Raw genomic sequence first — 15,965 nt, forward strand, 5'->3', positions numbered from 1 at the left:
TCCCCGAGACCCCCCCCGTGACTCCCCTCCCTGAGACCCCCCTCCCCGAGACCCCCCCTGTCCCTGAGACCCCCCCAAGACCCCCCAAGACCCCCACCAAGACCCCTGAGACCCCCTCCCCAAGACCCCCCCATGACCCCCCTCCCTGACAACCCCTCCCTGAGACCCCTCCTGACCCTGACCCCCCCCGAGACCCCCTCCCAGAGACCCCCTCCTCGAGACCCCCCCGAGACCCCCTCCCTGGGAACCCCTCCCCAAGACCCCTTTCCCTGAGGCCACCCTGCCTGAGAACCCCCTCCCCGAGACCTCCCTCCCCAAGGCCCCCCTCCCCAAGGCCCCCCTCCCTGAGATCCCCCTCCCTGAGACCCCCCTCCCCGAAACCCCCTCCCCGAAACCCCTTCCCCGAGACCTCCCTACCCAAGACCACCCTGAGATCCACTCTCCGAGACCCCCCAAGACCCCCTCCATGAGACCCCCACTCCCCGAGACCCCCCTCCCCGAGACCCCCCTCCCTGAGACCCCATCCTCGAGACCCCCAGTCCCAAGATCTCCAATAAATCCGACTTCAATCTGAGCCAAGACCCCCCACCCCCTCCCTGGAACCTCCCCCTCCCCCCAACCACTCCGATCCCCTCCCCACCTTCCCGTCATGGACCGTGAGACTGGGATCGGACTGTGCCGGTGCTGCGCAAGCTGGCCGACGCCCCCTGCAGTCGAACGGCCCGTGCCACACTGTCTGACCCGCCCCAGACGTGGTCTAGATTGCGCTGCGCTGCCCCTCATGGTCAAACAGCCTGCCGAATGGGCTGAGACGGGGTGGCGGTGGCGTAATATCCCCGTCTCCCGTGTGATGGACAGTTCTGGTTTGGCGATGCACCCCGTGGCCAACCAGCCGCCCTGGCTGAGCCGCCGCTGGGTTGGGTTGGGTGGGACGGGCTGTGTGACCAGTGGCCCAGTCCCCCTGGACCCTGGCTATCGGGGCCAGCAGGGGGCAGTGCAGTCCGAAAGCAGCCAATGACCGAACCCAATGCTCGTAACCTCCGTGGGATCGTTCCATTCATTCCTGGGGACACAGGACCCCGGGGTGGGTCCCATGGGGACATCACCCCCACCCCGCCTCAGCCCATACGGCAGGCTGTTTGACCATGGGGGCGGCGCAGGGAGTCCAATCCCTGGTCTGGGACAGTGAGAGAGTGTGGCACGTGCTATTCGACTGCAGGGGGCATCAGACGGCTTGCCAAGCACAGGCACAGTGCGATCCCAGACTCACGGCACTCCCCATTCTCCCTCCCCAACCCCCCCCACAAGGAAGGAGTTCTGTGAGATCTGCATGGCAAGAGAGAAACTGACCAACAAACTGTTCGCCTGCAAAAAATTCTCAAAGAAAGATGGACGCAGCGTCCGGAAAGCAGCAAAAAACGAGATTCTGATCCTCAAAATGTGAGTATTTACTGATTATCTAACCCCGTGCTGTACCTGTCCTGGGAGTGTTTGATGGGGGACGGTGTAGAGGGAGCTTTACTCTGTATCTAACCCCGTGCTGTAGCTGTCCTGGGAGTGTTTGATGGGGGACGGTGCAGAGGGAGCTTTACTCTGTATCTAACCCCGTGCTGTAGCTGTCCTGGGAGTGTTTGATGAGGGACAGTGTAGAGGGAGATTTACACTGTATCTAACCCCGTGCTGTAGCTGTCCTGGGAGTGTTTGATGGGGGACAGTGTAGAGGGAGATTTACTCTGTATCTAACCCCGTGCTGTACCTGTCCTGGGAGTGTTTGATGGGGACAGTGTAGAGGGAGCTTTACTCTGTATCTAACCCCGTGTTGTACCTGTCCTGGGAGTGTTTGATGGGGACAGTGTAGAGGGAGCTGTACTCTGTATCTAACCCCGTGCTGTACCTGTCCTGGGAGTGTTTGATGGGGACAGTGTAGAGGGAGCTTTACTCTGTATCTAACCCCGTGCTGTACCTGTCCTGGGAGTGTTTGATGGGGGACAGTGTAGAGGGAGCTTTACTCTGTATCTAACCCCATGCTGTACCTGTCCTGGGAGTGTTTGATGGGGGGACAGTGTAGAGGGAGCTTTACTCTGTATCTAACCCCGTGCTGTACCTGTCCTGGGAGGGTTTGATGGGGACAGTGTAGAGGGAGCTTTACTCTGTATCTAACCCCATGCTGTACCTGTCCTGGGAGCGTTTGATGGGGACAGTGTAGAGGGAGCTTTACTCTGTATCTAACCCCGTGCTGTACCTGTCCTGGGAGTGTTTGATGGGGGACAGTGTAGAGGGAGCTTTACTCTGTATCTAACCCCGTGCTGTACCTGTCCTGGGAGTGTTTGATGGGGGACAGTGCAGAGGGAGCTTTACTCTGTATCTAACCCCGTGCTGTACCTGTCCTGGGAGTGTTTGATGGGGGACAGTGTAGAGGGAGCTTTACTCTGTATCTAACCCCGTGCTGTACCTGTCCTGGGAGTGTTTGATGGGGGACAGTGCAGAGGGAGCTTTACTCTGTATCTAACCCCGTGCTGTACCTGTCCTGGGAGTGTTTGATGGGGGACAGTGTAGAGGGAGCTTTACTCTGTATCTAACCCCGTGCTGTACCTGTCCTGGGAGTGTTTGATGGGGGACAGTGTAGAGGGAGCTATACTCTGTATCTAACCCCGTGCTGTACCTGTCCTGGGAGTGTTTGATGGGGGACAGTGCAGAGGGAGCTTTACTCTGTATCTAACCCCGTGCTGGGTGGAGTCTGTGGCAGACAGAGTTTGACTGAAGGGAATATTAACTATTTCTTGTGTTATCCACAGGATAAATCATCCCAACATCTTACAGCTGGTCGATACCTTCGAGACCAGGGAGGAATATTTCATCATTCAGGAGCTGTGAGTTTGCCCCGTGGGGTCTTGGCGAATCAGATATTTAATTTGCGATCAGGGCCCTTCGGGGGTTGCCGGGGGCAGTGGGGGGGGGCAGCGAGAGACTGGCACCTTAACCCCACCCGTTCCTCCTCTCCGAGCTCGGATATGAGCACATCTGTGATTCCTCACACAGTCGAATAGGAACAGTCAAATTCCCAGATCAATTCCTTGCACCCTCTGTCCCGCTGCAAACCCTCTGTGATCCTAACCCGATCTCTCTTGTCAGCCTCCACTGCTCCCCCAGCAATAATCCCGCCAGGAATCTTTGACTTAATTCTGCTCTCTTGATCTTTTCCAGGGCTACGGGAAGCGACCTCTTCGACTGGATTCTGGAACAGGGCTCGTACACGGAGAGAGATGCCAGTAACGTCATCCGACAGGTGCTGGACACCGTTTCATATCTGCACTCCCTTCATATCGTCCATCGAAACATCAAGGTACGTTTCACAGAGATATCTGTAACACTCAGTGTCTCTCAGTCCCCTCTCTCTCAGGGAGATATCTGTAACACTCAGTGTCTCTCAGTCCCCTCTCTCTCTCTCAGGGAGATATCTGTAACACTCAGTGTCTCTCAGTCCCCTCTCTCTCTCTCAGGGAGATATCTGTAACACTCAGTGTCTCTCAGTCCCCTCTCTCTCTCTCAGGGAGATATCTGTAACACTCAGTGTCTCTCAGTCCCCTCTCTCTCTCTCAGGGAGATATCTGTAACACTCAGTGTCACTCAGTCCCCTCTCTCTCAGGGAGATATCTGTAACACTCAGTGTCTCTCAGTCCTCTCTCTCTCAGGGAGATATCTGTAACACTCAGTGTCTCTCAGTCCCCTCTCTCTCTCAGGGAGATATCTGTAACACTCAGTGTCTCTCAGTCCCCTCTCTCTCTCAGGGAGATATCTGTAACACTCAGTGTCTCTCAGTCCCCTCTCTCTCTCTCAGGGAGATATCTGTACACTGACTGGTGCCTCTCAGTCCCCTCTCTCTCTCTCAGGGAGATATCTGTACACTGACTGGTGTCTCTCAGTCCCCTCTCTCTCTCTCAGGGAGATATCTGTAACACTCAGTGTCACTCAGTCCCCTCTCTCTCAGGAAGATATCTGTAACACTCAGTGTCTCTCAGTCCCCTCTCTCTCTCAGGGAGATATCTGTAACACTCAGTGTCTCTCAGTCCCCTCTCTCTCTCAGGGAGATATCTGTAACACTCAGTGTCTCTCAGTCCCCTCTCTCTCAGGGAGATATCTGTCACACTCAGTGTCTCTCAGTCCTCTCTCTCTCTCTCAGGGAGATATCTGTACACTGACTGGTGTCTCTCAGTCCCCTCTCTCTCCCAGGGAGATATCTGTACACTGACTGGTGTCTCTCAGTCCTCTCTCTCTCTCAGGGAGATATCTGTACACTGACTGGTGTCTCTCAGTCCCCTCTCTCTCCCAGGGAGATATCTGGACACTGACTGGTGTCTCTCAGTCCCCTCTCTCTCCCAGGGAGATATCTGTACACTGACTGGTGTCTCTCAGTCCTCTCTCTCTCTCAGGGAGATATCTGTACACTGACTGGTGTCTCTCAGTCCCCTCTCTCTCTCAGGGAGATATCTGTACACTGACTGGTGTCTCTCAGTCCCCTCTCTCTCTCAGGGAGATATCTGTACACTGACTGGTGTCTCTCAGTCCTCTCTCTCTCTCAGGGAGATATCTGTAACACTCAGTGTCACTCAGTCCCCTCTCTCTCAGGGAGATATCTGTAACACTCAGTGTCTCTCAGTCCCCTCTCTCTCTCAGGGAGATATCTGTAACACTCAGTGTCTCTCAGTCCCCTCTCTCTCAGGGAGATATCTGTCACACTCAGTGTCTCTCAGTCCTCTCTCTCTCTCTCTCTCAGGGAGATATCTGTACACTGACTGGAGTCTCTCAGTCCCCTCTCTCTCAGGGAGATATCTGTACACGGACTGGTGTCTCTCAGTCCTCTCTCTCTCTCAGGGGGATATCTGTACACTGACTGGTGTCTCTCAGTCCTCTCTCTCTCTCAGGGAGATATCTGTACACTGACTGGTGTCTCTCAGTCCCCTCTCTCTCTCTCTCAGGGAGATATCTGTACACTGACTGGTGTCTCTCAGTCCCCTCTCTCTCTCTCAGCGAGATATCTGTACACTGACTGGTGTCTCTCAGTCCCCTCTCACTCTCTCAGGGAGATATCTGTACACTGACTGGTGTCTCTCAGTCCCCTCTCACTCTCTCAGGGAGATATCTGTACACTGACTGGTGTCTCTCAGTCCTCTCTCTCTCTCAGGGAGATATCTGTACACTGACTGGTGTCTCTCAGTCCCCTCTCTCTCTCTCAGGGAGATATCTGTACACTGACTGGAGTCTCTCAGTCCCCTCTCTCTCAGGGAGATATCTGTACACTGACTGGTGTCTCTCAGTCCCTTCTCTCTCTCTCAGGGAGATATCTATACACTGACTGGTGTCTCTCAGTCCCCTCTCTCTCTCAGGGAGATATCTGTACACTGACTGGTGTCTCTCAGTCCCCTCTCTCTCTCTCTCTCAGGGAGATATCTGTACACTGACTGGTGTCTCTCAGTCCCCTCTCTCTCTCAGGGAGATATCTGTACACTGACTGGTGTCTCTCAGTCCCCTCTCTCTCTCTCTCAGGGAGATATCTGTACACTGACTGGTGTCTCTCAGTCCCCTCTCTCTCTCTCGGGGAGATATCTGTACACTGACTGGTGTCTCTCAGTCCTCTCTCTCTCTCAGGGAGATATCTGTACACTGACTGGTGTCTCTCAGTCCCCTCTCTCTCTCTCAGGGAGATATCTGTACACTGACTGGTGTCTCTCAGTCCCCTCTCTCTCTCTCAGGGAGATATCTGTACACTGACTGGTGTCTCTCAGTCCTCTCTCTCTCTCAGGGAGATATCTGTACACTGACTGGTGTCTCTCAGTCCCCTCTCTCTCTCTCAGGGAGATATCTGTACACTGACTGGTGTCTCTCAGTCCCCTCTCTCTCTCAGGGAGATATCTGTACACTGACTGGTGTCTCTCAGTCCTCTCTCTCTCTCTCAGGGAGATATCTGTACACTGACTGGTGTCTCTCAGTCCCCTCTCTCTCTCAGGGAGATATCTGTACACTGACTGGTGTCTCTCAGTCCCCTCTCTCTCTCAGGGAGATATCTGTACACTGACTGGTGTCTCTCAGTCCCCTCTCTCTCTCAGGGAGATATCTGTACACTGACTAGTGTCTCTCAGTCCTCTCTCTCTCTCTCAGCGAGATATCTGTACACTGACTGGTGTCTCTCAGTCCCCTCTCTCTCTCTCAGCGAGATATCTGTACACTGACTGGTGTCTCTCAGTCCCCTCTCTCTCTCTCAGCGAGATATCTGTACACTGACTGGTGTCTCTCAGTCCCCTCTCACTCTCTCAGGGAGATATCTGTACACTGACTGGTGTCTCTCAGTCCCCTCTCTCTCTCTCAGCGAGATATCTGTACACTGACTGGTGTCTCTCAGTCCCCTCTCTCTCTCTCAGGGAGATATCTGTACACTGACTGGTGTCTCTCAGTCCCCTCTCACTCTCTCAGGGAGATATCTGTACACTGACTGGTGTCTCTCAGTCCTCTCTCTCTCTCAGGGAGATATCTGTACACTGACTGGTGTCTCTCAGTCCCCTCTCTCTCTCTCAGGGAGATATCTGTACACTGACTGGAGTCTCTCAGTCCCCTCTCTCTCAGGGAGATATCTGTACACTGACTGGTGTCTCTCAGTCCCTTCTCTCTCTCTCAGGGAGATATCTATACACTGACTGGTGTCTCTCAGTCCCCTCTCTCTCTCTCTCTCAGGGAGATATCTGTACACTGACTGGTGTCTCTCAGTCCCCTCTCTCTCTCAGGGAGATATCTGTACACTGACTGGTGTCTCTCAGTCCCCTCTCTCTCTCTCTCAGGGAGATATCTGTACACTGACTGGTGTCTCTCAGTCCCCTCTCTCTCTCTCGGGGAGATATCTGTACACTGACTGGTGTCTCTCAGTCCCCTCTCTCTCTCAGGGAGATATCTGTACACTGACTGGTGTCTCTCAGTCCCCTCTCTCTCTCTCAGGGAGATATCTGTACACTGACTGGTGTCTCTCAGTCCCCTCTCTCTCTCTCAGGGAGATATCTGTACACTGACTGGTGTCTCTCAGTCCTCTCTCTCTCTCAGGGAGATATCTGTACACTGACTGGTGTCTCTCAGTCCCTTCTCTCTCTCTCAGGGAGATATCTGTACACTGACTGGTGTCTCTCAGTCCCCTCTCTCTCTCTCAGGGAGATATCTGTACACTGACTGGTGTCTCTCAGTCCCCTCTCTCTCTCTCAGGGAGATATCTGTACACTGACTGGTGTCTCTCAGTCCCCTCTCTCTCTCAGGGAGATATCTGTACACTGACTGGTGTCTCTCAGTCCTCTCTCTCTCTCTCAGGGAGATATCTGTACACTGACTGGTGTCTCTCAGTCCCCTCTCTCTCTGGGAGATATCTGTACACTGACTGGTGTCTCTCAGTCCCCTCTCTCTCTCAGGGAGATATCTGTACACTGACTGGTGTCTCTCAGTCCCCTCTCTCTCTCAGGGAGATATCTGTACACTGACTAGTGTCTCTCAGTCCTCTCTCTCTCTCTCAGGGAGATATCTGTACACTGACTGGTGTCTCTCAGTCCCCTCTCTCTCTCTCAGGGAGATATCTGTACACTGACTGGTGTCTCTCAGTCCCCTCTCTCTCTCAGGGAGATATCTGTACACTGACTGGTGTCTCTCAGTCCCCTCTCTCTCTCAGGGAGATATCTGTACACTGACTGGTGTCTCTCAGTCCCCTCTCTCTCAGGGAGATATCTGTACACTGACTGGTGTCTCTCAGTCCCCTCTCTCTCTCTCAGGGAGATATCTATACACTGACTGGTGTCTCTCAGTCCCCTCTCTCTCTCAGGGAGATATCTGTACACTGACTGGTGTCTCTCAGTCCCCTCTCTCTCTCTCAGGGAGATATCTGTACACTGACTGGTGTCTCTCAGTCCCCTCTCTCTCACAGGGAGATATCTGTACACTGACTGGTGTCTCTCAGTCCCCTCTCTCTCTCAGGGAGATATCTGTACACTGACTGGTGTCTCTCAGTCCTCTCTCTCTCTCTCAGGGAGATATCTGTACACTGACTGGTGTCTCTCAGTCCCCTCTCTCTCTCTCAGGGAGATATCTGTACACTGACTGGTGTCTCTCAGTCCCCTCTCTCTCTCAGGGAGATATCTGTACACGGACTGGTGTCTCTCAGTCCCCTCTCTCTCTCAGGGAGATATCTGTACACTGACTGGTGTCTCTCAGTCCCCTCTCTCTCCCTCAGGGAGATATCTGTACACTGACTGGTGTCTCTCAGTCCCCTCTCTCTCTCAGGGAGATATCTGTACACTGACTGGTGTCTCTCAGTCCCCTCTCTCTCTCAGGGAGATATCTGTACACTGACTGGTGTCTCTCAGTCCCCTCTCTCTCTCTCAGGGAGATATCTGTACACTGACTGGTGTCTCTCAGTCCTCTCTCTCTCTCAGGGAGATATCTGTACACTGACTGGTGTCTCTCAGTCCCCTCTCTCTCTCTCAGGGAGATATCTGTACACTGACTGCTGTCTCTCTCTCTGTTCTTTTTCAGTTAGAGAATTTGATATATTACAGGGATCAGAATCCATCGAAGGTGGTGATTGGGGATTTCCATTTGTCACGGATTGAGACGGGTTCAATGTCAGATCCCTGCGGGACTCCGGAATATCTGGGTACGAATTGAACACTGTCTATTCCCAACACATGCATGTACATCCTGTGGCCCACACGTGTGCACTGCCCTGTTACCGCACTCTGGTTAGCACTGCTGCCTCACAGCACCAGGGACCCGGGTTCGATTCCTGGCTTGGGTCGCTGTCTGTGTGGAGTTTGCACGTTCTCCCCATGTCTGCGTGGGTTTCCTCCGGGTGCTCCGGTTTCCTCCCACAGTCCAAAGATGTGCAGGTTAGGTGGATTGGCCATGCTAAATTGTCCCTTAGTGTCCAAAGATGTGCGGGTTAGGTGGATTGGCCATGCTAAATTGTCCCTTAGTGTCCAAAGATGTGCGGGTTAGGTGGATTGGCCATGCTAAATTGTCCCTTAGTGTCCAAAGATGTGCAGGTTAGGTGGATTGGCCGTGCTAAATTGTCCCTTAGTGTCCAAAGATGTGCCGGTTAGGTGGATTGGCCATGCTAAGTTGCCCCTTAGTGTCCAAAGATGTGCAGGTTGGGTGGATTGGCCATGCTAAGTTGCCCCTTAGTGTCCAAAGATGTGTAGGTTAGGTGGATTGGCCATGCTAAATTGTCCCTTAGTGTCCAAAGATGTGCAGGTTAGGTGGATTGGCCATGCTAAGTTGCCCCTTAGTGTCCAAAGATGTGCAGGTTGGGTGGATTGGCCGTGCTAAATTGTCCCTTAGTGTCCAAAGATGCGCAGGTTAGGTGGATTGGCCATGCTAAATTGTCCCTTAGTGTCCAAAGATGTGCAGGTTAGGTGGATTGGCCATGCTAAGTTGCCCCTTAGTGTCCAAAGATGTGCAGGTTGGGTGGATTGGCCGTGCTAAATTGTCCCTTAGTGTCCAAAGATGCGCAGGTTAGGTGGATTGGCCATGCTAAATTGTTCCTTTGTGTCCAAAGATGTGCAGAGGCAGGGCGAGGCGATGATCCAGTGGGATTATCACTAGACTATTAATCCAGAAACTCGGCTAATGTTCAGGGGACCCGGGTTCGAATCCCGCCACGGCAGATGGTGGAATTTGAATTCAATAAAAAATATCTGGAATTAAGAATCTACTGATGACCCGTTGTCGGAAAAACCCATCTGGTTCCTTTAGGGAAGGAAATCTGCCGTCCTTACCCGGTCTGGCCTACATGTGACTCCAGAGCCACAGCAATGTGGGTGACTCTCAACTGCCCTCCAAGGGGCAACTAGGGATGGGCAATAAATGCTGGGCCAGCCAGCGACACCCATGTCCCACAAATGAATAAAAGAAAGATGGATTGGCCATGGGAGATGTGTGGGGTAACAGGGATAGGGTGGGGGGAGAGGGCCTGGGTAAGATACTCTGTCGGAGACAGAGTCAGTGCAGACTCGCTGGGCCGAATGGCCTCTTCTGCACTATAGAGATTCTATTATACTGTTTTGTATGTTTGGTGGTCTCTCTCTCTCTGCTGGCCCATTCGAGGCAGGGAGGTCAGGGACTCCACCTCATGTATGTTCGACCCTTTGGATTGCGTAACTATTCTGAGCCACGGGACAGGTAAGAGAGCGCAGGAGAGGTTTACAAGAATGGACCCAGGGAAAAGGAACTTCAGTTAGGAGGATGAGATCGGAGAGGTTGGGACTGTTCTCCTTGGGGAGCAGAAGGAGATTGGATCGAGATAATCAATTTCACGGGGGAGCTGCACAGGGGAGAGAGGGGGAAACTGCTCCCGCTCGGAAAAGACTGGAGAACGAGAGGGACACACGGATTGAAACAGATTCACAAAAGAAGCAAATGTGATGTGAGAGAAACCTTCCTCACCCAGCGAGTGGTCCGATCTGGAATGTTCCGCCCGGGAGAGTGGTGGAGGCAGATTCAACCGAGGCACTCGAGAGGACATCAGGGGAGTATCTGAATAGAAATAATGTGCGGCGGGGCGGGGTACAGGGGGGGGGAAAGGCACAGGGAACGGCACTCAATCACCATGCTCGTTAGGAGGGCCAGTGCAGACCCGATGGGCCGAACGGCCTCCTTCTGCGCGCCGTAACGATTCTGCGATTCACAGACTCACAGCCCGCAGCCTGGCGAGCCCTCCCCCGCACTGGGGAGGCCGGGGGGGGGGGCGGTGGTGGGGGGACGGCTGGAGAGTGGGCACAGGTGGGGCCTCACTGCTGCCTGGGGTGGGGACAGCAGATCAGCTGGGGTGAAGGGGAGGGGGCAGAGTGGTTCGGGGAGTTCCCCTTATCAAAAAGCAACCACCCCCTTCTCCCCACTCCCGCCGGAGCTGATAGCGAACGAGGGACAGTTTCGATTGGGGTGTGATGCCCACTGTGGTCGAATTACCGACCCGCGCATTATGCCCTCACTGAGGCGACAGGGAGAGAGGGAAGGCACTCCGACAGCAGTGACCTGCATCGACACTGAACCAGCCGCACTGACACTCTCTCTCTTTCTCTCTCCATATCCCCGTCTCTCTCCCAGCCCCTGAAGTTGTCGCCCGCCAGAGATACGGGAGACCAGTCGACTGCTGGGCCGTTGGAGTCATCATGTATATCCTGTGAGTAACACCCGCCCCCCCTCCCCCCCACCTGCCGTCCCCCCCGCCGGGCCTGAGGGTCCCACCCTTACCCTCTCCCCACCCTCAGCACTGACCCTCCCACAGTGCGGCGCTCCCTCAGCACTGACCCTCCCACGGTGTGCGGCGCTCCCTCAGCACTGACCCTCCCACAGTGCGGCGCTCCCTCAGCACCGACCCTCCCACAGTGCGGCGCTCCCTCAGCACTGACCCTCCCACAGTGCGGCGCTCCCTCAGCACTGACCCTCCCACAGTGCGGCGCTCCCTCAGCACTGACCCCCCCACAGTGCGGCGCTCCCTCAGCACTGACCCTCCCACAGTGCGGCGCTCCCTCAGCACTGACCCTCCCACAGTGCGGCGCTCCCTCAGCACTGACCCTCCCACAGTGCGGCGCTCCCTCGGCACTGACCCTCCCACAGTGCGGCGCTCCCTCGGCACCGACCCTCCCACAGTGCGGTGCTCCCTCAGCACTGACCCTCCCACAGTGCGGCGCTCCCTCAGCACTGACCCTCCCACAGTGCGGCGCTCTCTCAGCACTGACCCTCCCACGGTGCGGCGCTCCCTCAGCACTGACCCTCCCACAGTGCGGCGCTCCCTCAGCACCGACCCTCCCACAGTGCGGTGCTCCCTCAGCACTGACCCTCCCACAGTGCGGCACTCCCTCAGCATTGACCCTCCCACAGTGCGGCGCTCCCTCAGCACTGACCCTCCCACAGTGCAGCGCTCCCTCAGCACTGACCTTCCCACAGTGCAGCGCTCCCTCAGCACTGACCCTCCCACAGTGCGGCGCTCCCTCAGCACTGACCCTCTCACAGTGCGGCGCTCCCTCAGCACTGACCCTCCCACAGTGCGGGGCTCCCTCAGCACTGACCCTCCCACAGTGCGGCGCTCCCTCAGCACTGACCCTCCCACAGTGCGGCGCTCCCTCGGCACTGACCCTCCCACAGTGCGGCGCTCCCTCAGCACTGACCCTCCCACAGTGCGGCGCTCCCTCAGCACTGACCCTCTCACAGTGCGGCGCTCCCTCAGCACTGACCCTCCCACAGTGCGGCGCTCCCTCAGCACTGACCCTCCCACAGTGCGGCGCTCCCTCAGCACTGACCCTCCCACAGTGCGGCGCTCCCTCAGCACTGACCCTCCCACAGTGCGGCCCGGTGTAGCCGGCACTGAGACAGGATGGAGAGGGGGGGTAACCGGTCTGTGGTCTTGTGTTCCAGCCTCTCCGGGAATCCCCCCTTTTACGATGAGTCGGAGGACGAGGAGAATGAGAACCATAACCGCACCATCTTCCGCAAGATCCTGGCGGGAGACTTTGAGTTTGACTCGCCGTACTGGGAGGACATCTCGGGCGCAGGTGAGACAGGGAGTCAACAACAGAGTGGGTGAGTGGGGAGCGGGGAACGGGGAGCGGGGAACGGGGAGCGGGGAGCGGGGAACGGGGAGCGGGGAGCGGGGAACGGGTCCCTCCCTGAGGGTGAGGGCACGTCACCAGAAAACTCCGAGGGAGGAGGGGCCTAGCCCAGGAGGAGGAGGGGTTTACTCATCCTGCGGGGGGGGGACTAATACAATCTGGGAGGGGCCTGTTTTTCCATGGGCGGGGTTTCCCAAGGTGAGTGGGTTCAGCCCAATGGGGGTTGGGCATATTCATTGGGGTGGGGGTTATTATCTGTGGCTTGGGCCTTTTGTGATTGGGGTGGGGCCTATTCATTGTGGGAGGGGTTTGTTCATTGTGGGTGGGGCCTATTTATTGCGGGAGGGGCTTGTTCATTGTGGGTGGGGCCTATTTATTGTGGGGGGGCTTGTTCATTGTGGGTGGGGCATATTCACTGGGGCGGGCTTTCTCCTTCTGGGTGTGACCTCATCTTGGGAGGGGTGGGGTCTGTAGCTGGAGGCGGGGCCGATTGATGAGGTGGGGTTTAAATAGGGGGCGGTTTGCTCATTGTGGCCCCTCCCACATCCCTCATTCCCCCCTCATCTCCTCTCCCTCCACTCCCTCATGCCCCCTCCGCCTCTCTCGACCCCCTCCCTCGATCCCCCTCCCCCTCTCTCGACCCCCTCCCTCCACCCCCCTCCTCCTCCCTCAACCCCCTCCCTCGTCCCCCCACCCTCGTCCCCCCGCTTCAACTCCTCTCCCTCCCCCTCCCCTCCCTTGTACCCCCCTCCCTGTTCTTTCCCCTCCCCCTCCCCATCCCCTCTCCCAGTCCCATCTCCTCCCCCGCCCCCTCCCCTCCCCCTCCCTTGTCTCCCCTCCCTGTCCCGTCCCCTCCCCCTTCCTCATCCCCCCTCCCGCCTCCTCCCCCTCCCCTCCCCTTCTCCCTCGTCTCCCCATCCCTTGTCTCCCCCTCCCTTGTCTCCCCTCCCTGTCCCGTCCCCTCCCCCTCCTCCGTTCCCCCTCCCTATCCCATCTCCTCCCCCTTGCCCCTCCTGCTCCCCCCACATCACCAACGTTTTCCAGTCGGCGTTCCGGGATTCCGGCCTGACCGGTCCCCCTCACTCTTTTGCCTTTCAGCCAAGGACCTGGTGTGCCGGCTCTTGGAGGTTGATCAGGATCAGAGGGTCACAGCCCCGAGGCCCTGGCTCACACCTGGTGAGTGCGACGCAGTCTGTGCAGGGGGAGCGGGGCGCGCTCGAATCCCGCGGGACTGGGCTGTTATAGACCGTTTTAATCATATTTTATCTTGAGGGTGTAAATCTCTTTTCCGACTCTGTCGACTTTGATCCTTAAAGGCCGGCGGGGGGGGGGGGGCTCTTAATTTATCTCTCGATTTGTTGAGTTAGTTAACCACACACATGGCATAGCAAGATCCCAGCATCTGAGCCGGGGCTGGGGGCTGGGGAGGGGCTGGGGGGCAGGGCGGGTGTTGGAGTTAGAAGCCTTCAGTTCCAGCCTCAGAGAATGCCACGCCCGGCACAGGGGGTGGGGAGCAGGACCGGAGGTGCTTCCTCCCCTGGTCGAATAGCCCGGCTCGACGCCCAGCAGAGGCAGACAGGGTCAGGGCGCCCTTGTCAAGGGAGGAGGAAGGTTCACTGAGAGAGATGGGATTGCGGGGGGGAGGGACACAGATTCTAATTTGATTTATTATTGTCACAGATATTGGGATACAGTGAAAAGTATTGTTTCTTGCGCACTATACAGACAAAGCATACCGTTCATAGAGTACATAGGGGAGAAGGAAAGGAGAGGGTGCAGAATGTAGTGTTACAGTTATAGCTAGGGTGTAGAGAAAGATCAACTTAATGCGAGGTAGGTCCATTCAAAAGTCTGACAGCAGCAGGGAAGAAGCTGTTCTTGAGTCGGTCGGTGCGTGACCTCAGACTTTTGTATCTTTTTCCCGACGGAAGAAGGTGGAAGAGAGAATGTCCGGGGTGCGTGGGGTCCTTGATTATGCTGGCTGCTTTTCCCCGAGGCAGCGGGAAGTGTAGACAGAGTCAATGGATGGGAGGCTGGTTTGAGTGATGGATTGGGCGACATTCACGACCTTTTGTAGTTCCTTGCGGTCTTGGGCAGAGCAGGAGCCCAGACCAAGCTGTGATACAACCAGAAAGAATGCTTTCTATGGAGCATCTGTAAAGGTTGGTGAGAGTCGTAGCTGACATGGCAAATTTCCTTAGTCTCCTGAGAAAGTTGGTGGGCTTTCGTAACTATAGTGTCGGTGTGGAGGGACCAGGACACGTTGTTGGTGATCTGGACACCTAAAAACTTGAAGCTCTCGACCCTTTCTACTTCGTCCCCGTTGATGTCGACAGGAGCATGTTCTCCTTTACGCTTCCTGAAGTCGATGACAATCTCCTTCGTTTTGTTGACATTGAGGGAGAGATTATTGTTGCCGCACCAGTTCACCAGATTCTCCATTTCATTCCTGGACTGAGCCGGCTGCCCGCGAGGGGGCCCCACGAGGGTGGGGGGTGTGTGGGGAGGGTGGGGGAGCGCAGGAACCCAGCCCGTCCCGGTGCGCGCTGTGGCTCAGACTCTCTGCGTTTGGTCTCTCCAGGATCTCCGGGAACGCCGCGTTGGAGAAAAACCTGAAGCTGGGAATCTGCGCCCAGATCGAGAAAAACTTCGCCAAGGCCAAATGGAAGGTAAGGTGGGCGGGGGGGGGGGGGATACCGCACGGCTTGCTACCAAGGTCCGTCTGGACGGTCCCGGGGGTCCGGGAAGGGTGGGGTTGGCTCCTGAGTTGACATGAAGAGGTTAACAGAGGAATCCGGAGAGCAGAGCAGGCACCTGCTACCACCTGGTGGGGAAGCAGTGTCACAGCAGCTCCCGTGCTATCCCTGTCCTGGGAGTGTTTGATGGGGACAGTGTAGAGGGAGCTTTACTCTGTATCGAACCCCGTGCTGTACCTGTCCTGGGAGTGTTTGATGGGGACAGTGTAGAGGGAGCTTTACTCTGTATCTAACCCCGTGCTGTCCCTGTCCTGGGAGTGTTTGATGGGGACAGTGTAGAGGGAGCTTTACTCTGTATCGAACCCCGTGCTGTACCTGTCCTGGGAGTGTTTGATGGGGACAGTGTAGAGGGAGCTTTACTCTGTATCTAACCCTGTGCTGTACCTGTCCTGGGAGTGTTTGATGGGGACAGTGTAGAGGGAGCTTTACTCTGTATCTAACCCCGTGCTGTACCTGTCCTGGGAGTGTTTGATGGGGACAGTGTAGAGGGAGCTTTACTCTGTATCTAACCCCGTGCTGTACCTGTCCTGGGAGTGTTTGATGGGGACAGTGTAGAGGGAGCTTTACTCTGTATCTAACC

The 15,965-nt window shown here is 56.0% G+C and overlaps 1 protein-coding gene across 1 annotated transcript; it reads left to right on the plus strand.

The window, feature by feature from the left end:
- Window positions 1–1,308: 1,308 nt before the first annotated feature.
- LOC144491116 (caM kinase-like vesicle-associated protein) lies at window positions 1,309–15,298 on the plus strand (the record flags this gene model as incomplete). Its single annotated transcript, XM_078208795.1, is given in 9 exon segments — window positions 1,309–1,440; window positions 2,796–2,870; window positions 3,205–3,343; window positions 8,557–8,677; window positions 11,125–11,200; window positions 12,436–12,572; window positions 13,728–13,781; window positions 13,784–13,805; window positions 15,211–15,298. Coding segments are annotated over 9 exon segments (844 nt in total), but the record flags the coding sequence as incomplete, so codon positions are not given.
- Window positions 15,299–15,965: the final 667 nt, after the last annotated feature.

The sequence above is a fragment of the Mustelus asterias genome, unplaced genomic scaffold (genome assembly GCF_964213995.1).
Source record: "Mustelus asterias unplaced genomic scaffold, sMusAst1.hap1.1 HAP1_SCAFFOLD_4479, whole genome shotgun sequence".
NCBI classification, from domain to species: domain Eukaryota; kingdom Metazoa; phylum Chordata; class Chondrichthyes; order Carcharhiniformes; family Triakidae; genus Mustelus; species Mustelus asterias.